Source organism: Cibotium barometz, chromosome 32 (genome assembly GCF_041138505.1).
Source record: "Cibotium barometz isolate CiBa-2024 chromosome 32, ASM4113850v1, whole genome shotgun sequence".
Taxonomy (NCBI): domain Eukaryota; kingdom Viridiplantae; phylum Streptophyta; class Polypodiopsida; order Cyatheales; family Cibotiaceae; genus Cibotium; species Cibotium barometz.
Genome location: NC_141077.1, coordinates 40,901,718 through 40,927,149, shown reverse-complemented (window position 1 = coordinate 40,927,149; position 25,432 = coordinate 40,901,718). Strand labels below are relative to the sequence as shown.

The 25,432-nt window shown below is 44.1% G+C and overlaps 1 protein-coding gene across 3 annotated transcripts in view; it reads left to right on the top strand.

Moving 5' to 3' along the window:
- The window catches only part of LOC147620195 (uncharacterized), an 84,662-nt gene extending 60,698 nt beyond the window's left edge, over positions 1-23,964 (top strand). For all 3 annotated transcript variants that reach the window (XM_086772393.1, XM_086772392.1, XM_086772394.1), the window contains 6 exons: positions 18,160-18,234; positions 22,662-22,939; positions 23,038-23,107; positions 23,287-23,382; positions 23,486-23,573; positions 23,682-23,964. In XM_086772393.1, the coding sequence (XP_086628519.1) occupies positions 18,160-18,234; positions 22,662-22,939; positions 23,038-23,107; positions 23,287-23,382; positions 23,486-23,573; positions 23,682-23,740 (666 nt within the window). In that variant the 3' untranslated portion in view covers positions 23,741-23,964. The remainder of the gene's footprint in view (positions 1-18,159; positions 18,235-22,661; positions 22,940-23,037; positions 23,108-23,286; positions 23,383-23,485; positions 23,574-23,681) is intronic.
- The last annotated feature ends 1,468 nt before the right edge of the window (positions 23,965-25,432 follow it).

Sequence of the window (25,432 nt, the reverse complement as noted above, 5' to 3'; positions counted from 1 at the left end):
TAATTACTCTCCAAACCCTTCTTCCATCCCATTGAATTGGAAGCCTGTTGAATCTACTACTCATCTCGACTTAATCTTCTCTCTCTTGATTGCTCCCAAAAGGCTTTTAGAAGATGTCTAGAATGAGGAGAAGGGAGTCCTATTTATCGATTTCTTACTCATGCTTGCCTTCACAAATATGGATATAATTGCTTAGCACACAGGAGGTCTCTGAATGCTGCTTTGAGGATGATCATTCATCCACCATGATCTACCTTGGGCACTTTAGAAGGGTTTTATAGATCTCCAAGGGCTTTGCTTTCACACGAGGATACAAGGCTTATGAGGAGAAAGACAAAGATCAATTAAGCTGTGCCATTTTTGGAGGTTGAAGGGAATATAGTAGGCATGCTGAAGGGATCGAACATGGTTGTTCTTTGTAAAGATAACACTAACAGAAGCGTGATTCTTTGAACTACTTTGAAGCATGAAACTGAAAGGATGGAGAGAATAGAAGAATGATATCAAAAGACTTTATCCTCACAATCTAACCTAATGTATGTTACAAAGATGAAATTTTTACAGTGAATCTTACTAGATCTATTGAAAGCTTCCTATTAATTACTCTCCAAACCCTTCTTCCATCCCATTGAATTGGAAGCCTGTTGAATCTACTACTCATCTCGACTTAATCTTCTTTCTCTTGATTGCTCCCAAAAGGCTTTTAGAAGATGTCTAGAATGAGGAGAAGGGAGTCCTATTTATAGAAACAGTAGGTGAACTAGTTGGCTAACTTTGTGTTAATTTGTGTTGGCTGTGTTAATGTGAGTTTGTGTTAACAACATTCAAACATAGCCTTTTTCGATTAAGGCTCACAAGATGAACTGATTCTCTATGAAACTCACCTAAACCTAAACCTAAATGTCTACCCTATACATGTCCTCATGAAGCCATAGTGCATGCATCTGAGCACTGATGCAAGTGACATCCCTTCTGCTTATTTTGGAATAGGATAGTGGAGTGTCATCATTGATGCGCCACTAGGATCATCCACACTTCGATCTCATCTATTCAAGTCTTATATGTGGTTCTAGAATGGATCTTTCTTATCACTATGGAAATAACTTCTCAATCTTTATGAGCATTGAGATCTTATGGATGAAGGTCAATCTTACCTGCAAACATGTCCCAATCCAATGAAAAGTGTACAATTGATTTTTGTATGATCAAGTTCATCCTCTTGCATCAGGTCTTCCGTGGGTACTCCATTGGTGAAAGCACTCCCTCAGCCATCTTAGTTGTAGCCTCTTTTGTCTCTTTTTAGATTAAGACTCACAACATGGGCTGATTCTCTACAAAACCCAAACGAAAACTGTAACCCTATGTCTACTCTATACATGTCCTCACGAAGCTTCGGTGCATGCATCTCAGGATTGATGCATATGACTTTCTTCTTATTTTTGAATAGGAGAGGAATGGATCCAGCCAATTGTAATGGAAACAATTTCTCAATCTCTGTGAGATCTTATGGATGAAGATCAATGCTATGCTTGGACTTGTCCCCAACCAATGAAAAGGGTAGAATGGGTTTTTGTTTGATGAATCTGAAAAACTCATCCACTTGCATTAGGTCTTCTAGTGGGACTCCAATGGAAAAGCTCTTCATTTTAGCTGTTGTTGATACAAATTCTTCTTCATGAATCGGGTGAAAGATTCTCCTTCTAAAGAGCAGATCTTGAACTTCCTAGTATTGCTGAAACTTGTGATATGTGGAGAACTAGTTGGGTGAAAACCACCTCATCCACCATTGTAGTGATCTTCATTGTTGGTATTTCCACCAATTCTGGGCTTGGAACATTGGTTGCTTCAGAATTAGAAAGCGGCACCTCCTCTTATTAAATCACTAGTCCAAGTTGTTGGAACTTCCATATCTTGAACATCTCGATTCTCTATCTATGGAGTTTTAACCCTTGGTGAAATAGTATCCTTGGTGCTCTTTTCAACCTTGTGTGCATCTGCAAACTTGGTCTCTTTCTGTGTGTGTTTATTCATGTGATCACACGACGCAGTCATCTTCTAGACATGGAGCAGCTATAAACATCATGTGCATCATTGGCATCATCTGCATCATCATATCCTCTAATGCCATTTGCTCCGATACGAATGTCAGGAGAACCATGCTATGATACCATTCACACTTCCCTTGAAGTATGCAATAAGATATAGACAGAGAATAGGAATAGAGGAAGGAGAATTCCAACATAAAACTGGAGTCTCTCATCCTAAGCTACTTTATATCACAAAACTCTTCATAATGAATCTTACTGGATCTATTGAAAACTAAACTTTTTACTAACTTCTCTCTGAACAGAGCAAGAAATCCTTTTACGACCAAACCATGATATTGGAAGGTTTGGATTGACTTTGTTAATTGCTGCTGCTCTGGCTGCATCTACTCTTCTTGACTCGTTTTGCTGGTTTAGGGTTTTGCAGGTCATCTCCTTTTTTTTAAAGGGTTTCACAGGTTATCATGTCTGCATTTTGTGGGTTTTTGCTGCTCAAGAGACTGCATTTTTTGGGTTTAGTCTACTGTTTTCAGGGTTTCCTAGGTCATCATGGATGTGTTTTAGGGTTTCATAGGTCATCATGGCTGTGTTTTAGGGTTTCGGCTGCTGGCTTAGGGTTGTTCAGGTCAGCAAATTGCACTGAGTACACAACTCACAGTTCACACGGCAATCTTTTCAACCTGAGTACTCACCTGCGCACACATTACCGAGACTGCTTGCTTTTCTTTAGTGATCTCTCCAGTTTGGACTCCCCTTTTCTCTGGCTCTCTCATGAAGATACCAACCGGGTTATCCGGTTAGATCCTCTCAGCCTCTACACCCATTGCACATGGATCACACCTCCAGAGCTGCCAATGAAGATGCACTTCTACAGAGATCACTTCCTCTCGCTCACTGAGGATGGATTCATCCAGCAGCCTGGCTACCTGAGTGTTCACATGTCCCATGCCATGTGGATTGCGATTGGCCAGATACGGGTTTCATCCCATTGCCTCAGAGTGGAGACAGGTAGAGTTGACCATGTCTTCAGAGCTGGGGAGCCCATACGGAGACCCAGAGGAGAGGATTTGCTGATTATGCCACACAGAGGTTGAGACAGAGGAGCATTACATATGCCGCTGCCTAGTATACTATGAGATCTGTGGGTGGTTTCATTGTCTGTTTCTTGAGGGATTTGGTTCACTCTCCATGATCATTGACTTCCCGGACTAGCGTTTGCTAGGGCTCTTCCTTCTTGAGCTCCGCAGACACAAGGACACTTTCTTGAGAGAGCTTCAGCCCCAGTCCACCCGACCCCTCCCTTGCTAGCCAACCATCACCAGTTTTTTCCGGACCCAGGAGGTGGAGGACACTCATGTAGTGGATCTTCTAGACCCACTCTTGGCTGTTCGAGACCAACCTTGTTTGAGAGGAGTTACCTTGGATCAGGCCTCCACATTCCAGCGTGCCCGACGCCCACGGCCCCTCGGATGCCGGCCACAACCCCCTCATCAGCTCTAGATCCAAGACATGCTCGGATGCTTCACCGCCATCGAGCTACCTTTCCACGTGACGTAGCCGAGGGAGACCTCTTGGCCATACTCATTAGCCCCATGCTTGATATCTTGGAGAGTGGTATACCATCTACTGGGGGCTGATGCTCCTCACATGTTTCTATGTTCTTGGTATTCCATGATGAGTTTCCATGGACAGTTTTGTATCACCCGAGTGTGAAAGCTATGTTTTGTTTATTTTATTTTCCATTCCATGATGAGATATGCCATGGACATTGTATCACTTTGGTGTCATAGGCCCATTGGGTCTTTAGTAGATGCTTAATCTCTCTCTCTCTCTCTCTCTCTCTCTCTCGCACCAGCACAGAGAGCTCTCACGGACTTCTTGCATACCAGCACTCTGAGGCCCGATCCACCCATCATACCTAGACCACAGGCTAGTGTAGGAGCTCGGCCGAGAGGTGTGACACTCGACAGAGCCACTAAGTTATGCAAAGCTGGACGCCCCAAACCCCATGGCCCTCGCCCACGGCCACGCCACCACAGGAAGATCCGGGCCATCATCTCCTATCATCGCAGGACCTTCTCGTGCCAGCTCAGTTTTACCACCTTGAGCACCATGTCACAGCGGCCCATGAGGGATGCATTAGGGTGATATGAGAGCTCTCTGTTCATGTACCTAGATTAGATTTTAAAGTTCTAAATTTTTGTTATCTTTCTTTATTACTATTTTGTACCCAGGATGATGTACCTCATGGATATGATGTAACCTTTTGGTCTCATAGGTCATTTTGGCCTTTTGAAGACATTAATACAACTCTCTCTCTCTCTCTCTCTCTCTCTACTTATATTACACATCACCTGCATCACATTATCTACATTACTTGCACTACACTTTACACACTACTTGCATCACATTACCTATAGTACTTGAACTCTCTACACAACCCGTGCACATCTGCATCACATACACATACACCTACATTCCCCACTACACATTGCACATCGCATTACACACTTCACACATCATGTAATTGCATTCTCTGTAACCTAAACACAAACACAAAAATAGAGATGGGCTCTAAACAGTTAGATGCATAAATGGCAATTGAGAACAGATCCAAAAAGGAACTCAAGGATAACAAAGATGCTTGTGTGACAGAGCCTTGAATACGAAAATTAAGAAACTAAGAGATATTTTCACAAACCTACAAGCGTTCGTCATCGGACGAGTGAGAGCCCCAGGAGCTACATCGTAGGATATTTTCAGCACTATTGGGGTGAAACATGGCTGCCCTCTATCACCCACTCTTTTTGGCCTCTACATTGATGAGATCTTGAGCTTCATTGATGAATTAGGTGGGGCTGGTACCACACTGGCAAGCATATTAATTCCCCTACTACTTTATGCAGATGACATTCAACCGAGGGGCTTCAAAGACAGTTAGATGCCTTACAAGACTTCTACACTCAGCAGGACCTTTTGTTAACCTTGGTAAAACCAAGGTAATGGTCTTCAATACCTCCCGCCCCTTCACGTCTAGACTGAGCTTCACATACAGAGGGGATCTAGTGGAGATTGTCTCATCCTATGTCTACCTTGGTGTCACTTTCAGTGGCCCACGCTTCACCATGGTTCACGTAGTACATGTTAGTGACATGGGGATATGCAGCCTTGAGCTTACTTCAGTGGCAGTTCTTCCAGGCACAGTTCTAGGAGCCGAGGACGAAGGGTTGGCTTTTTGATACCCTCATGACACCAACCTTGGTGTATGGAGCAGTCTTTTGGGGGCCAGATTTATCTGATGAGGATTGGTAGCGAGTTGAGAGCCCTAGGTCATGAGGTTCTCTCGTATGATCCAAAGCAAACCATCAATCCACACCAGATTATCCAGGGTGAGTTTGCGGCAGCCCCGATGGTAGTGGATGCACTCTTCCAGATAGTCACATACCTCCATTGCATTAGTCACATGGATCCTTGTAGGTACCTGAGGCTTGCCTTGGAGTCCTCGAGACAGCTAGCACTCGAGGGCTACCCTGGATTACGGTATGTCTTAGTTTCCACTTGGTTCTTAGTATATGGGCTCCGCATGGACATCGTTCCACCGCTTCAGAACAGTTTGGACTCCACTTTTCTCTAGCTCTCTCATGAGGACACCAACCGGGCTATCCAGTTAGATCTTCTTAGTATCTATACCCACTGCACATGGATCACACCTTTGGAGCTCCCAACTAAGATGCACTTTTATAGAGATCACTTCCTCACACTCATTGAGGATGGATTCATCCAGCAAGTGGGCTCTACTTGAGTGTTCACTTGGTTTTCAGTACATGGGCTTTGCATGGACGGCCTCCCACCTCTTCAGTACAATTTGGACTCCCCTTTTCTCCAGCTCTCTCATGAGGGACACCAACCGGGTTATCCGGTTATATCTTCTTAGCCTCTACACCCACTGCTCATGGATAACACCTTTGGAGTTCCCAACGAAGATGCACTTCTATAGAGATTGCTTCCTCACACTCACTGAGGATGGATTCATCCAGGAGCTGGGCTACCAGAGTGTTTGCTTGTCCCATGCCATGCAGATTGTGATTGGTCAGATACTGGTTTCATCTCACTGCCTCGGAGAGGAGATAGGTAGAGTTGAGTACGTATTTAGAGCCGGGAAACTCATACAGAGACCCAAGGAGGAGAGGATTTGCCGATTATGCCACATAGAAGTTGAGACAGAGGAGCATTACATACGTCACTACTGAGTATACTATGAGATCCGCAAAAGGTTTCATTGTTTGTTTCATGAGGGGTTTGGTCCACTCTCTAGGATCATTGACTTCCCAGACCAGCGTTGCCTATGGCTCCTACTACTTGAGCTTTGCAAACACAGGAACACTTCTTGGAGAGAGCTTCGTCCCTAGCCACCCCGACCCCTCCCTTACCAACCAACCATCACCAGCTTCTTCCGGACCCAAGAGATGGAGGACACCCATACAGTGGATCTTGTGGACCCATCTCAGGCTGCTCCAGACCCACCTTGCCCGAGAGGAGTTACGTTGGAGCAGGCTTTCGCATTCCAGTGTGCTCGACGCTCTCGGCCCCCGGGCGTTGGGCATGATCCCCTCATCAGCTCCATATCCAGGACATGCTCCACCGCGATCGAGCTACCTTTCCACATGATACAACTGAGGGAGACCTCTTGGCTATACTCATTGACCCCATGCTTGATATTTTGGAGAATGGTATACCATCTATTGGGGTTTGTTGCTTCTCTCATGTTCCATGTTCGTGGTATTCCATGATGAGATTCCATGGACAGTTTTGTATCACCCTAGTGAGATAGCTTTGTTTTGTTTGTCTGCTATTTTATTTTCCGGTCCATGATGAGATATGCCATGGACATTACTGTATCACTTTGGTCTCATAGGCCCTAGTGGCATATATGATATGAGTAGTGCAACTTGTGAACATGGGCTAACCAAGAGCACTTTTTCCCTTTGGCATTTTCCCCTTGGAGATCTACCGTTCGGTGCGATCAGGCAACGATCTTCCGTTTGGTGTTGGCATTAAACATGGAACCTTATGGCAGGACATTGGGGTGAGGTGATGGTCTTATGGTGGCCTCGGACAAGTGGCATGGCGTGAACTCGGGCTAGCAGATTTGAAATTTCAGTAACATAGTAATAAGGTTTTAAACCTTGTGTAGTATGAAGAGGAGTTGGCTGGCCAATGGCCACATTGCAGGCAGATATGGCAGTGTGATGGCGTCCTCATACGGGAGCTGAGGAAGGAAAGAGATGGGGAGACAATGGGTTGGCCATGTGACTGCTAGCCGATTGCAGTAAATGGGCATGAACGGCATGGTAGGGGTCTTCGTGGACAAGTCGGCGCAGCGTGGCAGGCCAGAGCTGATCAAGAAGATGATAGAAAGGGCATGGGCAATGGCCCACGTGGCTGGTGGGCAAGGCACCAACTGCAGGTATAGGTGGCATGGCACATGACTTGATGATGACCGCATGGCCACTTCCAAACAGGGCATGGGCTGATCGACCCTTCATGATGAAGTACACTATAAAAAAAGGTGTGGGGGAGCTTGTGAGGGAGAACAGAGGAGTGGAGGCCAAAACACGATTGGAGGTGGGAAAGAAGAAGGAGAGCTGAAGGGGACCGGACCATATAAGAGGAGGAGATGTTGCTGAAATTAAAACGAATTGTGAAGACCCATTGCGAAGACTATTGAAGATCACAAACGTTGAAGCTTTTCACCCTCTTGGGAAGACATCTTGCTTTTGGAGATCACGAAGTTTTTGGAATTATCTTGTGTGATTGAGTTCCTCCATACTCCTCACAAGACCGGATGCTTGCTTGTTGGCTGTCTTTTCCATAGCCATCTGGCATCGACACTTACATGATAGAAACCTTTACTTTGATCTTGAGCATGGTACTTCTAGTCTTTGTATGAGTTATATGTGGTGCCTTTGGTGTGAGTATTGTGGTTAGTTTGGTTATGTTGGGAATCATATGGATTGTTATCTTGATGTAACTTGGGTATTGATTCAAAACTCTTTCAATCTTGAGCTTGTTTGGGGTGGTGTTTGCCAATAAAGCTAAAAGCCTCAAGTGTGCTGTAGAGTTGGTGATTGTGGATTGTCTTTCCCCTCCATGTTGTTGAACCAGTTGTATACTTGGTGTGGTGTTAGCCAGTAAGTCCAAGTTGTGGTTGACTAAAGGACTGGGAGAGTTGTGACTGTATGTATGTGTATTGGGTTTTCTCTTCAAAACCAAACATTGGATATCATGTACTTACCTCTTGTGCTTGAACCATGGGTGCAACACATAAGCAGTAAAGGTTTCCAGATGGATGTGGTTGGCTCACTCTGGACGGAATTTGAGTGTTTTGTGTTGATCATGCTTCCTTCGTGGATGGTAAGTATGTTGTTATCTGCCCTAAACTTTTTAGATTCTCTCGTCTTAACTCTACTAAATTTGCTTCTCTCTCAATCATGCCATCTTATTTTGCTGCTTATCGAAAAAGGTTATAGTTTCAATAAGATTTTGAAAAAGGTTCGTTCTTTCATGAATCGTAGTAAGTTTATCTTTGGTATTTTAGCTTTTGGAATGTTTAAAATGATAAGGAGTAAGATTTATAGAAGTGGGGAGCTGAAAAACCCACTTAAGTTATAATTCAATGCTCTTTTTTGTAAAAGTGGCTTGTTCTAGCTTAAAGTAGGGTTTGTTTTTTTAACTTGAGTAGGCCTTGTTTAGTCTTTTTGTAATTCTTTCTCGCTCTAGCTAATGTTTCGTTCTAGCTCTTAAGTGCTTTAGGTCTAGAGTTTAGAGTTCTCTGTTTTGCTATTTTGTGGTGTTGTTTAGTATCTCTAGTTCAAAAGGTTTAAGTTCTTATTAAGAAGAAGTGTGTATGCTTGTGTTTTTTTTTTTAAATTTTTTATTTTTTAAAGTTTCTGTCATTCATGTAATTGTTTTGTTTTGTTTTCTTGTTTCTTGTTTTTTGTTTTGTTTTGGTTTGTTTGTTTGTTTGTTTTTTTTGTTAATGTCTTAATTAAAAGTCTTTGTTTGATGTTATCTTTTGATTTCCTCACCCTAGTAGCTAGGTTTGTTAGTTTATTTATTTTTGATCTTTCAAATGCTTTGTTTTTGTCTTTGTTCTTCTTCACTATTGTTTCTTTCTCAAATCTATCACTTCGTAAGTTCATATTTTTTTGACCTTATGAAGGTATATGCTTCCTTCGTGGATGAGGAATGTTACTATTCTTTGGGAGTTGCCTGAGGGAATCATAGATGCGGAATTGTATAATGATGATGAACTAGATTGATGCCTCCTTTTGTACTTCAACCACCCATCCATCTTGATGTTTTGTATATAAATGAACACTTGCTATTAGCTCACATGTTCAGGTACCCATTGTAGTTGTACAAATCCACTTGAAAGCTATCTACTTTGCTTAAACATAACCTGCTCCCATATTCATGTCAGAGTTATATTGTGCATTTGGAAGAAGAGCATTGATCGTATATAGGTTCTGTTGGTGTTCAATGGTGTACGGTTGAGTGTGCTGTAGAGGCCTTGGTTTTGTTTTGCTCAACCTAGCACCGACACCACCTTCAGTCTGGCGCGTCCACCCTTCCGGCCAATTTGCCCACCGCCCTGCCTGGCGCTTTCCGGCCGCAGCTCACCGCTCGCCGCCCATTTTGGCTTTCTATCCCAGCGACGCTTAGGGGGGGGGGGGGGGGACGGGTGGGTTGGTCGGGGAACGCACAATGGGCAGAGATATGCCCACTCTATGCCTTGAGTGACACGGGCCATTTTTTCTTTAATTTTGGAGCTTTCCGTCCATCCATTTCGTTGTCCGTCAACTCGTCGGTTGCCGTGCTATCCCCCCGTTTTGTCGTGCTAGCTTCTAGCCAACTGTTTGCCAGCCGACTGTCTTTCGTGTTTGCCGGTCGGTTCCCGCTCGCGCACACCTGTCCCTTTGGTGCTCACCGTCCAGCCTCCATGTCACTCTCCGCCATACATCATCTGCCTGGTGTCTTCGCTGTTCCTTGGCTCGATGCTTCCGTCTCAGGGCACCTTCCCATTCAGCACCCACTCCTTCTGCAGACCTCAACACCCTCGTTGCTTCCCTTCAAGGAGAGAGAAAATTCGGAAATTCAGCACTGTTTGAAATTTGGGCCTTTCTCATGCTTATTTGCATAATTCAAGGATAACATGACAATTTCATGCACACAATTGCAGAATTTTTGCTTAATTGCAGAAATTAAAGGTGCAGGATTTACAGAATTTGGGGGTTTTAATGTATTACATGCTTCAATGCATAATTTACACTTTGGGGCAAAAATTCGAGGCTTATGCAAAATTCATGCTTAATTGCAAAATTTAGCTTGCAATTTTTTTACAAGAATTTGGGGGTTTCGAGAAGTTAGTGGTTAATTGCACAATTGAAGTTGAAAGGAACACACATATTTGGGGCTTTTCGCATTTGTGTGCATCATACAGCTCACCGGTGCACAAAAATTTGGGGCTTTCCATGTACAAGCCTTGATTGGATGTTTGTGCAATGTGCAGGGATTTGGATTGCACGTGTCACACTCCAAACATCTATTGCAACCTTGTATTAAAGGCAAAAAGTTTGGTTAGGAACTTGTGATTGCTTGGCATAACACTCAGGTGCATTGGGTTTTTGTGTGTAGGTGCTTTTTATAGCATACTTGGTTGCAATTGTTTGCATATCTCTTGGAAGAGAGATTTCAGCATTATGGTTGGGAATATTTGGGTTTTTGTCCCAAGAGGACAAACTGGATGGCAGTAACTACTCCCTGTGGAGTTTCATGACCTTCTTGTGGCCAAAGGTTTATGGGGATATGTATCAGTTGAAGATATACGCCCTACAGACATAGCACCTAACACTTGGTTGTGGTGCTGAGCAAGCTGTAGTACTTGCTTCTCCCTCACAGGAGCAGAAGAGATGGGATACTCATGATGCCTAAGCGATGGCTTTGATTGCTTTGTTAGTAAAGAAATCAATCATATTGCATATCAGCTCTTGCAGGACCTCATGGCGAGCTTGGGAGGTATTGGAGAGCCAAGAATGAGGACAGAGTTGCCTTTTTTAAAGATAGAAGATGGGGACAGCATGGTTGATCATCTTACGAAGATCCAAGATCTTCTTAATATTGATGAGATCATTCCTGAAAAGGAGTTGGTCTCCAAGACACTGTCATCACTTCTAGAAACTTACCTGAACTTCCACACATCGCTCACTCTATGTATGCGGGAAAACCTGGAACCAATCTTGTTTCCAGAGTTGGTTGGTTTGTAGCTACAGGAGGAGCAGAATTGGAAGAACAAGTCTTCTGTCATGCGTGGCAGTGATGAGGCTTTTGTTGCCCAAGGCAAGGGCAAAGGAAAAGCCAAAAGTAATTTTTAGCCTAAGGTTGATTTGGTCTTCACAAAAGTAATTTTTAGCCTAAGGCTGATTTGGTCTTCACAAAAGGCTAAAATGGATGCAAGCAAGCCTAAGAAAAAGGGCTAGTGTCACTACTGTAAAAAGCCGGGTCACTATTTAAATGAGTGCAAAAAGCGGCTTGCGAAGGAGAAGAAAAAGGAAAGCGGCATGGTTGTAGATTCTTCTTCATTACGTGTAGTGAAAAATGATGTGTCAATAAACCTTGTGCAAGATGAGTGGACTTTTCTTACTTGCAATTATGATGCATCATTAGAGCATATGTCTCTCAGTGTCAATGAAAGACTCGACACATGGTACTTTGACAGTGGTGCTTCTAAACACATTATCTCGCAGAGAAATTTGTTTAAGAAGCTTATGGCTGTCTATGAAGGCAAACAGGTAACATGTGCAAACAATTCTTCTTATTCAGTATAGGGTGTTGGTAAGGTGATCCTCACAATAGTAGATGGTGCAAGACTTATGTCTTTCAGATGTATTGTATATGCCTAGGATTAATAAAAACTTGTTGTAGGTCTCCACTTTTGCTAAAAGAGGATATGCAGTGAACTGTGAGGATGACAGGTGCACAGTCAAAGACCGTGAAGGTTACTATGCATTAGTCACATCTGACACAGTGTACCATGGGTTATATCAGCTTGACAGGTTTGATAGGAGAGGGCATGATGCTCATGTGGTTTTCACTCTTACACCTGCCATGCAAGAGGCATAATTGTGGCATGCCATCAAATGGTGTAGGACATGCCTGATGCGGAGATTACAGCTTGTTTATAGTGACGTGTGTGGTCCTATGCGAACACCATCTATTGGAAAGCATGTATACTTTGTAACCTTAATCGATGACTACTCCAAATTTGCTTGGGTGTATCCCTTGAAAGCAAAATCTGATGTATTGCATGTTTTCAGCATTTTGTGGCACAGGCTGAAAATCAAATAAGTTGCAGAGTGGAGACCCTCCGTACAGATCGAGGGGGGAAATACATATCCATTGCTTGCAAAGCTTTTATGGCAGAAAAGGGCATGAAGCATTAATGCACGATGTCATATTCTCCTTAGCAGAATGGTGTTGCTGAGAGAAAGAACAGGTCATTGATGGAAATGGCTAGATGCATCGTTAAAGGCAAAGACTTGCCTCACAAATTTTGGATGGAGGCAATCATGTGTGCTACACATGTGTTGAATAGATGCCCGACCGAAGCGTTGAAAACTATAACGCCATATCTGGCATGAGAGGAAACCTAAAGTTGATCACTTTAGAGTTATCGGATGTATTGCTTATGCACATATACCTTAGCAATTTTGTGGGTTACAGTAGTGGCAGTAAAGGCTACCGTCTCTTCCTTTCACAGAAAGGATTTTGGACAGCAGAGATGTTGTGTTTGCTGAAAATTCAAACCAGCCATTGGCTGAATTTTTTGGACAGCCACCTTTAGGCTATCATAACATGTTTGAAGGACTTTTCTAGTAGGGAATTAATGGCACAAAAGATCAGCCATAACTTTACCTAATGGACAGCATCTGGGTGCTCAAAATCATTCCATAAATGGGCTCATTACAAGAGGAAGCAGTGCCTCGTTGGTTGCTCCATACCTTACAGGAGAGCAAGCTTTCAGCTCCACTTGGTAGCAGGACACAGGCTGGTTCACGTAATGCAAGAGAACATGGAGATGAGTACACTTTGTGATGCATGCATGAATACACTTTGTGATGCAGATGAGCTAGATTCATTTGAAGAGGCTCATGAGGATGAACATTGGGTAAAAGCCATGCAAAATGAGATGGACTCTATCCACAAAAACAACACATGGGATTTGGTAGACTTGCTCGCTCTGGCAAGAAGTCAATTGGCACAAAGGGGGTGTACAAGTTGAAAAGAAAGTTTGACGGTAGCAGTGACAGGTACAAGGCCAGGCTTGTGGCCAAAGGATGTGTATGAAAAAATGGCATTGATTATGATGAGACTTTTTCACCTACTTCTCATATGGCCACGGTTAGATGTGTTGTTGCTTTGGCTGCCCATCATGGATAGAAAGTGCATTAGTTGGACATAAAATTAGCTTTTCTCAATGGGGATTTGCAAGAAGTTTATGTAAATTAGCCCATTGGTTTTGAGATGCATGGTCATGAAAGGAAAGTATGCAGGCTTCGAAAAGCACTTTATGGTCTTAAACAAGCTCCCCAAGCTTGGTATGAGAAGATACATACTTATTTGACTAGCGAGGGCTTTCGCAATAGTCCAATAGAGAGCACCCTGCATGTGAAAGAGGATCATGGCACTTTGATTATGCTCTTTCTTTATGTGGATGACAAGTTGCTAATTGGGAATGATAAGGAGAAAATTTCAGCCTTCAAAGCTGAATTGCAAATGTCATGACCCTGTGAAATTGGTACAGCGCAAGTGTGGGCATGGTAGTCGGTGAGCAAGATAAATAGTTAATTGTTCATACTTGGGTGCCCGGACAAAAGGTTAATGTGTGGACATCCCCAAGTGTGAAGGGGGACCAAGGGAATAAAGTTTTTAATGTTTATAACCTTGAGTGGCCCCTAGTAAAGTTCTAATAAAATTTATGAGGCCCCTAGGATAAGTTTGGGGAGGGGCTACTCCATTTTTGGAAGTACACGTCTCTCTCCCTCTCCCTTATTCTCTCTCTCTTGCTTTTAGAAAGGGCAAGGCAGCTGGCAGCGTGGAGAGGGTCGCTTGAAGAGATTCGTATACGGCTGTTTTGGCCGGTTCTCTCCATAGGCATATAGTCGGGCTAGTGCAGGTGGCTACAGGTCAGCTGGTACAGGTGTCGATTGACAGCTGGTGCAGGCGGCTGTAGTACAGTTGGTGCCGGTGGCTACAAGACAGCTGGCGCCGGCGGCTGCAAGACAGCAAGGGCAAGGCGGTTGCAGGACAACTGGTACAAGCGGGTACAAAAAGGGATGGGCGGTTGACAAGACAGCGAGCGTAGCCTGAATCACTCTCTCTCTCTCTCTCTCTCTCTCTCTCTCTTCCCCTCGTGTGAGCTTTGGAGGGCAAAGGCGGGGTGTTGCTGCAATTCAGGACAGCATACTCTATACTCTAAGGGCTGGTGTTTTTGAGGAGGATTGGACTGAGGGACAGCAGTGTACCTGCTGAATATCTTTCTCTCTCTTTCCACTGGCTTACGACTGCTTCAGAGTTGTTTCTTCAGGCCCTTTGTGAGAGGAGGGGTGTGGCAGTTTGAAGGGTGGAAACAGAGTTAGATTGTGGATTTGTTCTTTGGCTGAGTTTGAGGCTATGATCATGGAACAGCCAGATGCGTGCTTAAGGCTTCCCTGTTGCATTGTCTTGGTTGATTAGAGGAGATAGCAGTGTGTTGCTTTTGTGGGACACAGATCTGTGTGTGTATCCTCTATGCTAAGAGGTCTTGAGGGTTACCAGATTGGACATGCAGGTTTCTTTTCCTTGACTGGCTTTGTTGTACTCAGTTAAGTTTTTCCATTGAAATTGAATAAAGAAGTCCGAAAGGGGCGCCAAGCTTTGGGGCCAACAGGTGTCGTTCTCCTTTTTGTTTTGGAGCACTCTAGCTCTTGTTTATTTGTTTATTGTCTGGACAACAATTGGATAGGTGATTGCTAGTCTACTGCACTTTGGTTTCTACCAGAGGGCGGTTTCAAGGTTCCGTTGCCGGGACCACCATCAACTTTCTTAAGGGGGTGAGCTCGTGGTTGTCTCGAGGAAAGCCATTGCTGAAAATTTCAGCAGGATGTCAGACATGGAAGATGACTATTTTTATGATGAAGAGGAAGAGCAGGAGACCTTTCCTGAGAGAAATGAATATGAGGATATTCTTGCAGGACATCAGGTTGTAGAAGATGCATGTTATGAGGATGTAATGCAGCCAGAAGACATGCCAAGTCAAGAGGAAGATGATGCCCAGTTTAAAGCTCGTTTGGCAGGCGCAGTGGATGTGTTTATGCAGCTCACACAAAGTGAGAAGTTTGCTGAATTTATGAGAGCCCCTTCTGAACCTAAGAAGAAGAAGAAGAAAGAGCGTTCTAGGAACCCACCTCAGGGCAATAGTGGTGCCTTCCCACAGGATCCTGCTTTTGGACCGTTTCCCAACATGTAGAACACTTTTGGTGCAAACCAACATAGTTCCTTTTTCGGACAGCCACCTATTCCGCAACAGTCTATGCATCCAGGCTATTTTTGCGGTGGTTCCGTGTTCCAATCAATGATTGGGGGATACCCTCAGGGAGGCATGGAAATGCAAGGGAATTTTGGAGCTAATTTTCAACCTGCTATGTAGGGGAATATGTATGGTGGTATGTAGCCCAGAATGCAAGGAAACATGTATGGGGGCATGCAGCCCGGTATGCATAGTGGTATGTTTGGAAATATGGGGGGATCAGCAGGAATGTAAGGTATGCCAGGTGTGGGAACTGACAATGTTGACCCTATGATAGGCATGAATGCTGGGGGTAGCAATCTTGTGAAGCCACTTCCTTACGATAATCTAACGCCTATGGGTAAGGCGAAGGATTATAAGGAAGGGGGAGCTGTAGTGAAATTTGACACGTTCAGCGGAGCCAAAGACAAGCTAAAGGCACTTACCTTTTTACAGCAGTTTGATGCTGCTTTTTCTGGTGGAAATTACACGGAATCCTCAAAGGTGAGAAAAGCTGCTACTTTTCTCAAGGGCAATGCATTGCAGTGGTGGTCCACTCTTCTTTTGCAGGGCATAGCACCATCTACTTGGATACAATTTAAACAGGTGTTCTCTTCCGTGTGGCTCACATCTACTTTTGAGGTGGATGTAATGACAGCATGGCACAAGTTGGATGCATCGAAGTGTGAAAATATTGAGGATTATAATAAGAAGTTTTGGGAAGCTTTACTCCTAGTTACTTCTTATCGTGCAGTGCCTTTGTCTGAGCAGGCTGAGAAGTATTGTCGTGGGCTGCCCAAGGAAGTGCGTGACTATTGCATAAAGACTCGAGTAACAAATATGTCGCAGATGATAGAGAATGCTATGACGGCAAATGTGTTACTCACTGGAGTCTCATCTGGATTTAAAGGAAGTAAAAGCACAAGCAAGAAATCTGAAAAGTTAGGGCATGCTTCGCGTGATGCCATAGGCATATAGTCGGGGGCTGGTGCAGGCGGCTGCAGGTTTGTTGGTACAGGCGTCTACTGGACAGCTGGAGCAGGCGTCTACTGGACAGCTGGTACAGGCGTCTAGTGGTACAGCTGGAGCAAGCGGCTGCAGTACAGCTGGCGTCGGCGGTTGCTGGATAGCTGGCGCCGGCGGCTGTAGGACAGCAAGGGCAATGCGGCTGCAGGACAGCTGGTACAAGCGGCTGCAAGACATTGGGTACAAAAAGGGATGGGCGGTTGACACGACAGTAGGCGCAGCCTGAATCTCTCTCTCTCTCTCTCTCTCTTCCCCTCATGTGAGCTCTGGAGAGCAAAGGCGGGTGGCTGCAATTCAGGACAGCATACTCTATACTCTCAAGGCTGGTGTTTTTGAGGAGGATTGGACGGAGGGACAACAGTGTACCTGCTGAATATCTTTCTCTCTTTCCATTGGCTTACGACTGCTTCAGAGTTGTTTCTTCTGGCCCTTTGTGAGAGGAGGGGTGTGGCAGTTTGAAGGGTGGAAACAGAGTTAGATTGTGGATTTGTTCTTTGGCTGAGTTTGAGGCTATGATCATGGAACAGCCAGATGTGTGCTCAAGGCTTCCTTGTTGCATTGTCTTGGTTGATTAGAGGAGACAACAGTGTGTTGCTTTCGTGGGACACAGATCTGTGTGTGTATCCTCTATGCTAAGAGGTCTTGAGGGTTGCCAGATTGGACATGCAGGTTTCTTTCTTTTACTGACTTTGTTGTACTCAGTTAAGTTTTTCCATTGAAATTGAATAAAGAAGTACTGAAAGGGGCGCCAAGCTTTGGGGCCAACAGGTGTCGTTCTCCTTTTTGTTTTGGAGCACTCTAGCTCTTGTTTATTTGTTTATTGTCTGGACTACAAGAGGCACAAAGCCACCTTCCCATGCCCGGTGGATCTGCAGAGCCTTCTATAGGCTAACCTGATGCTCGATATCCTTGAGGGCCCCCTCCCCCTATCGGGAGGTTAGCTCCATAGGTTGTATGATGATGATGGTCCCACTTTGTATCATATGGCTCGGATTTGACATTCCCAGCTCATAGCTCTAGTCTTTGTTTTCTTTTGTACCATGATGAGATTACATGAACACTATTGTCTCACTTTTGGTTTCATAGACCCATTGGGTATTTTGAAGACATTTAATAGAACTTTCTTTGTGTGTGTGCATTCTTATCTTCTCTAAATTGTGCCATTCATCGTCAAGAACCAAGGGCTGAAAGTATTTATCAAAGTGTAATGCTCGTCTGGAAGCTTCTGCATATTACAAGAGATCCCATTCTAAGGATTTTTCTAGCTAGATACTCCTGATTTGCATTCTTCCCTCCTTTTCTCGACATTTTTAAAGTCTCGATGCCGAGTAGTTTCTTACAAATGTTGGAAGGTGCTTACTTAAGCTGCATATTCAAGGGCCACCATTGCTATTGTTGTTGCAATTTATGTGGTTAGAGGATACTTTTTTCATGTATAAAGCCATTTGGACATATTCATTCTTGAGATTTTTTTTTTGGCAGGTGTGTAATGGCAAAGTCATGGCAAAAGTGCAATTAAAACTTCCAGGTGTTCATAATGTGCTCAACTCTCTAGCGGTGTGTACATTTTCCTACTTTTGAGCTTTGCTTTTGACAGGTACCATGCTTGATGTGCCATTTCTGATTTGTAATTGTGCATATGGACTAGCATGCACATTTGTAGAGTGAGGACATGTTTTGAACATCTCATTTATTAGAGATAAACTAGGATTAGTGTTCTTGATATTAACGAGTGTTTGAGACTAAATGTTTTCTCACCCGAGGCGAGTTTGTATCTGGCCCTTCGTGGTTGTACTTAGCCCTTTGTGGCTGTTTTTCATTAACTAATAGAAGGATCTTAAAAAAAATGTTTTCTCACCCGCATACTTTGAGGTAGCATTCAATGCATTCATCAATTTTAGTAAAGCAATGGCTACTTCTCCAGAGGGCGAACTCCTCTTTAGCTCTTGTAACCTTGTGCAGCTGCAATTGGCTGTTTTGGGCTTCCCATGGCCTGCCAAACTTTTCTGGTCTGGCATTGCACTTGTTTTAGCTTAGAAACACACACTTTGGCAGTGTTGCACTTGTTTTAGCTTAGAAACACACACTTTGGCAGTGTGGGGTATTTCCAATAGGCCCCAACAATTTCAACACCAGTCATGGCACATGCATTTGAGGCCTAATGCATGTGACATCTGCTTATCTTAAAACATATGTGGTTTTCGATCCTTCACCTAGATCCTGCACATCCTCAAGCCTTCGTAGCGTTTCACACATGATCACACCCCACCCGCCCCCCTCGCCCCCTCCTCTCTCCCCCAACCCAAAGAAAAAGTCCTTCTATTAGTTAAAAGGTTTGCCCAATGGGAACTACAACCCTCAAGAGGAAACATGCGCACAAAAATCCTTCATTATACAAGGTAAAAAAAACCAAAAGAACACAAGGAGGGGAGGATCTCTCTTCGGCTGGATAACAATCGAGGCAGTAGAAAGTGCAAAAAACACACAAGAATAATTTTATTCATTTTTTGGGGAACTTCTTGGGGAGAGAACTCTTGACTCATGCACACATGATAAATAATAAGACCCAATCACAATCTTCCTCATTAAGAGAGAGATTTTTCACTACTATGAATGTTTTGCCTTCTGTTGCTATAGATGCTTCTGCGTCATTTTCATCGTCTTCTTGTTGTACAAGGTTGGCATGTGTCTTCTCTTGCTCTTTGGCCACCTTTTTGAAGCACTTGTTTTTAGTCTGTCCAAGCGTCTTGTAGAAGTTGCACCTGAATGTCCTAGCTTCCTTCTTACCTTTGAACTTTGAGAGCATGGCTTTGTCTGATTCAAGTGCAGCTTCAGCTTGCTTTTTGGTGCAACGGTCTTCATATATGAGGACTGCAACCATCTCATCATAGGCCATTTCTCGGGCCACCCTTATTACAGTTAGGGTTTCAAATTTTTTGAAACCCCTTCGAAACTAGATAGAAGAACTGCCTTCGTGTCATCTTCATCAACGTTTGCTTTTACGCTAGAAAATTGCTCTAGAGCCTATGTTAAATGTTCTCCTAGGGTATTACTCTTTTTCATTTTCATAATAAAGAACTTTTTGTTGAGAAATACCTTTGAATTGTTAATCTTGTTACCAAAAAGATTCTCTAGCTTGTCCTAGATTTCCTTGGTTGATTTGTCAAAGTCCACATGACGTTACATGTATGAGGCTGTCTCTGAGGCTGAGTCCAATGAGTGCAAGGGCTTTGTCATTCCTGTCTTGCCAGACATGAATCTTCTCGGCACTAATATATGCCGCAGGTTGCTTTTGGACGCTCTTAATGATATTCCACACTCCATCCCTCATCAGGAGAAGCCTTATCTCTCTGCCAGGTAGGAAAGTTGGAACCATTGAATTTACTCCAATGTAATGTTGATCTGTTGGTTTCCATAGCTCACATTTTTGAAAATCCCTGAATTAGCAGTATGTGGTAACGACACGATGGCAATGGGTGAAGGCTGTAGAGGCAGTTGGTGATGGTGAACATCAATGGGCAGTAGTGGCGTCAAGTGGAGGTGCAGGCTATGGCGGTGATCAGCTGGGCATATCAGCACATGGTGATAGATTATGGTGAGAAGAGGTGGCAGGTAGAGTGGCGCAACTGTGAAGATGGCGGGTGTAGAGGGAGATGCTTATCCCAGCTCTAACACCATGTTAGTTTACATGGTGACAAGGTGATGGCTAGATGGGCAAGAGAGAGAAATAAAGAAAGAAAGAAAGAAACTTTTATTAATGTCTTCAAAAGACCACTAGGGTCTATAAGACAAAGAGGTGTTACAAAGTATCCAAGTGTTACACTGATCTTGGTAAAACATGAAAAAAAAACACGAAAAAAGACTAGTAGTTACAAATACAAGTAGCATCCTCAGGAATACATCATCAGGAATAAAATAGCACGATGACCCAAGGTCCAAGGAACATCAAGCTAGGGTGGCTGGTGGAAAGGTCTCATCATCATCCTCGAGAATTGTGTAAAGGGCATCAATGTCCACATGTCCTGTGTGGGCATCTCTGTATCGTCGGAGCATCTCCTAGACTTGGAGAGCGCCTTTGCGGCCCAGTAGGTCTTGGGCGCCTAGCTTGTTGCATTTGAACTGCCTGGTCTATGGTAACCTCGAGGAAATGGAGAGGCTCTTGTGTGCACTGTATGACTTGTCTGAGAGGTGGGGGTGCTAAGTGGGTTCCTCACTCAGGCGGCGACGAGAGGCTTCTTGGATGTGGGAGAAAAAGTTCGTAATCCGAGGCTGCAGAGTATCTGTGCTTGGAAAATCACGTGGATATACTGCCTCATGTTGCCATGAAATCTTGTAGTTGAATTGGCAAGATAGCATCGCTTCGCCTCATCCCAATTCTCTCCATATCAGCCTCCCTATTTCTGACTTCATCATTAGCCTTTTGTTGTACATTGTGCCGTGTGTCACGCAAATGATTGCCCTTAGTCTCTTCAGTGGAGTGCTTCCTTGTCTCCTCCATGATAAATAGAGCGGGTAGCTCTAGATCCTTCTGTGATGGTGACTCCTTTGGCCTGAAGATAGGCTTTAGCAACTTCAACTCCTTCAGCTTTGGTGGCTCAATCCTTGATGAAATCTTCAAACATTTGAGACCTTCTTTGGTCCCGTTCCCTCTTGGTTCTCCATGCAAGGAATTCTTCGTCTCCAAGAAATTGTCTGAACTGCTGAAAGTCATGGTACTCTTCTGATGACATGGTTGCGGTCTCATGAGTAATGGATCAACGACTCTAGTTCTTATCTTGAAGTCTTGGATCGGCTTGATAGTTGTTCCCTTCATTAGATTCCCTCTTTTCTCGACATGGTTCTGTCACCCCAAGAAAGTTTCTTCAAGAGAAATCCTGCTCTGATACCACTCTAAGTCCAGCGAGGCGTGCCGTCACAGACTCAACCACACGTCCAAGAGATAGAGATATAGAGAGAGAGGGGAGAGATAGAAAGGAATAGGGATCTTGCACAATTTACCATTTTGAGCGGGGAATAGACCCTGCTCCTTTTCAGGAATTTATTCAAGAACAATCCATGGGCACGCTGGCCAGGATCAATACAATCAATGAATACAAAACAAACAGATATGCTGATGTAGGATATCCAAGTTGATGTCGATGTCAAGGCACGAGATCTCTGATGCCGAGCACACCACGGGGATGACCCACAAGTATCTCTTACGGGGCTAGTACCAAATCTAATATCCAAATCCAAATCCAATGAATCCAAGTCCAAGTTCCATAACCAAGTTCCATGTTCATGTCCAAGCTTCATGCCCAAGCTATATGTCCAAGTTCCATGTTTATGTCCAAGCTCTATAAGAAGAAGCTCTCCATGATCATAATGGTGCCCACGCACACTCCACGATCTCCTTCAATCTTCAATGATCTTGTTCATGGTACTACAAGAGAAGTCCAATCCTTTTTATACTTGTAAGAGACCCTGCTTTTTGCCAAAAAGCCTTCATGCTTTTGCTTTGCCTTTTTATGCTTTGCTTTTCTCTTTTTGCCTTTGCTTTTGGTCTTTTTACTTTTATTAATAAAATATTACTCAACTTTTGGTACTTTGCTTTTCTAGCTCTTTTTGGCCTTAGAGCTGCTTTTTGAGAAAGCACCTTTCAGCCTTCGGTCCAGCTTAGTCTCCTCTTTCCAATGGTGCCCTTGGCTCGCGGTCAACCTTGTTTACTTTTTGCTTTTTCTTGCTTTTTGACCAAGAATGGTGCTTTTTCTTAATCAAACCTTATGGACCCTGTCCCCATGTCTTCTTCCACCTGTCTGGTGTCCGGGCATGGATTTCATCATGTGAAATAGGGCTAGGAGGGCCAAATAGTTACATGTTGCAAGGAAAGTAGAAAATGAACTTTAATTTTCTTGGTGTTCCTTTCTTCTTTTTCCTTTCAAAGTATGATGCTCAATTTTAAAATTTTGAAGTGTGTCTAACTGACATGCACTTCTTTGGGGCAGATTATTGTCATTGCAGCAGTTCTTGCAGGTCAAAAGTTGTCCAATGATGCTGAGTTGTCCCTCAAGGCTCAAAAGGAAGCTGCAGAAGCGGCCAGTAGATCCTTGCGAAACTTTCTCGGTGTTCGACGGCGCTTCGAATTTATTGGCAAGGCAAGAGGTTGTCAAATCTATGATGATTATGCACACCACCCAACAGAAGTACATGCTGTTTTGGGAGCAGCGAGGCAGAAATTTGGCATGCGACCATTGTGGCTCGTGTTTCAGCCTCATACATACAGGTGAACAGCAGGTTTTACTGGATTCTCATGCTGTGATTTAGATACTTTCCATTCGACATGAGAATGATATGCTCCTAAAATGTCATACATTGTTCCAGCCGACTTGCCAGGCTTTTAGAAGACTTTGCTGCTGCATTGACTGCAGCCGACCGTGTAATTGTTACAGAGGTACAATTCCAGTTCTCTAGAATGCTGGGTTTTTGACCTTACGGATTTTCTTGGTGTCTTGAGCATCCATTATGAAATCCATGATGTTAGAAATTACACAAGCAGCTCATGAATCAAACAATGATGTGCATGGCTGTGATGTCTATGAGTGGTATCAACATTTTCATCATTTCTGGCAGGTTTACTCTGCCAGAGAGAAGAATGGTTGGGGAATCAGTGGAGAGGACCTTGTAAACCTTATCAATGGCCCCCCTGCTGTATTTGTTCCAGGACTGGTAAACTTCTGACTTGGTTGACCTGCTTGCTTTCACTTTGTTGATTATATTATATCTATCTGTGTGCGGGCATAATTCAGATGCTAAATCATTTTGATCACAGGAGGATGTGTGCGCATATCTCTTATCAGAGCTAGCTGCTGCTCAACTCAATGGAGCAGCGGATGTTATTATTTTAACTATGGGAGCAGGTGAATTTGTCATCTTTATGATATAATGAGTTTTCGCTTTCCTCCCAGCTCTTATAAAAGGCTACTTTAGAGTCATTTTGTGGTAATTTCTTTTGGTGAACTTAACAGGGGATATCACAAATTTAGGACCAAAGCTCCTACAATCTCTCTCCAACAAATTGGACTGAGGTTGGTTACACGCATACAACCCACCCGTGGGATGGGCAGGGGCTCGAACAGGCAAGATTGCCCATCCATCCTACTTACGGTGGTGCAGCTACATGTGTAAAGGCTGATACATACAAGGTTTTTCACACCTCGCTGTGCTGTATTAAATGCATTACATATAACTATGTAAGTTTTCCTCGGAAAGCTGTCCAATATGTTTGGAATCATGATTCTGTTCTGAACACTTGGAGGTCTTGCATTTATGCTTTTTCTGTTTTGTTTGTGTGCTTTATGTGAAAACCATGCATGGGTCATAACATGTGGCCACACATAGGAGCGAACCTCAAAGTCAATCACGAAATCACCCGAGACTTAGATGTCGAAGGTTGTATGTGCATTCTCATAAATTAGAGCCATCCATACACTAGGTATCCTACCAATTAGTGTCAATCACCACCAAGATTGAGCAAGCGTTTGCATGAGTGCTTTTTTTTCCGGGAAAAAGATCCTTCAATTAGTTAAAGAAAAACAGCCACCAAGGGCTAAATACAACCACGAAGGGCTAAATACAACCACGAAGGGCTAAATACTCATATAAGGGCGGGAAACAAGTGATCAAAAGGGGAAGAGATGCTTCTCCTCTGGCTAGCCGTTGTGTGAGGAGAAGGCTATCTCATACAGGGAGGGGGGAAACAACCACACAGGTGGTCTATAATGCCAAATGGGGTCACCGCCTCTATCTGTGAGGAAAGGGCCAGACCTCTAAAGTCTCAGAAAGGCTTCCCGCCGCTTCTGCATGCGGTCAGAACCTCCCTGTAACTTCCCCCACTGACCGCGGAGAGTGTGAATGATATCAAGCCATATGCTCTTGATGGTCTCAGTTGGCGGAGTGTGGGTACCCTCGATGGCCTCGCTGCATCTAGCACGCCAAATGTGTTAGGTTGCGGTGCTATTGCAAATCTCCCATCTCTGGCATGAGCTTGGCTGCCAATCACCTGAGGGAGGGGCTGTGACTGGTAGCGCTGCAATGTGATGGTGAGAGACCTGAAGGGCTAGTCCTCCCCCATCCTCCTCATAAGCCCTGATCACTCTAGCCTGTGTGGCCCAAGCTACAATGCCCCAAGTGATGATCCGGGTTGATGCCTTGTCTATAGCGAAGATGCGGAGAATCCGTTGCCAAATTTGCTGAGCCTTCAGGTAATCCCAAAGACAATGTCCGTGAGACTCCTGATGGTGGCCGCACCACGGACAAGCTGTTGAGTGACGTTCAACTACCAGCTAAGTACTGACCGCGAAACTCCCGTGTGCCAACATCGAAAGAAAGAGTGATCTTTCTAGGGAGAAAGTTGTCACAGAGCCTCTTCCAAAAATCTGAAAGGAAGCGCTGTGATAGGCCTTGTGACTGTCAATGTGCTGTTGTTGCGGGTGTGCCATGTATCTCAGGCATGTAGATCCTGCGGCTAGCCGCATTGTATATGCATAGAAGGGGGCATCCAGAGTCTCCTTTCGATCCGCAGGATCATGCCAAGTCCACTCTTTCGGGTCCCACTACAGCCGTGTGAGAGGTTGGCACTCCTAAGTCCATAGCTGCCATAGTCTCTCCCTGGCCACCATGGCTGGTGCTGGATCTATGTGCCATTCCCGTTCTGGAAAACCGATCACCGTCACCCTCACCCTCTGCAAGGTGCAACCTCTAAAATCCTCCAAGGGAA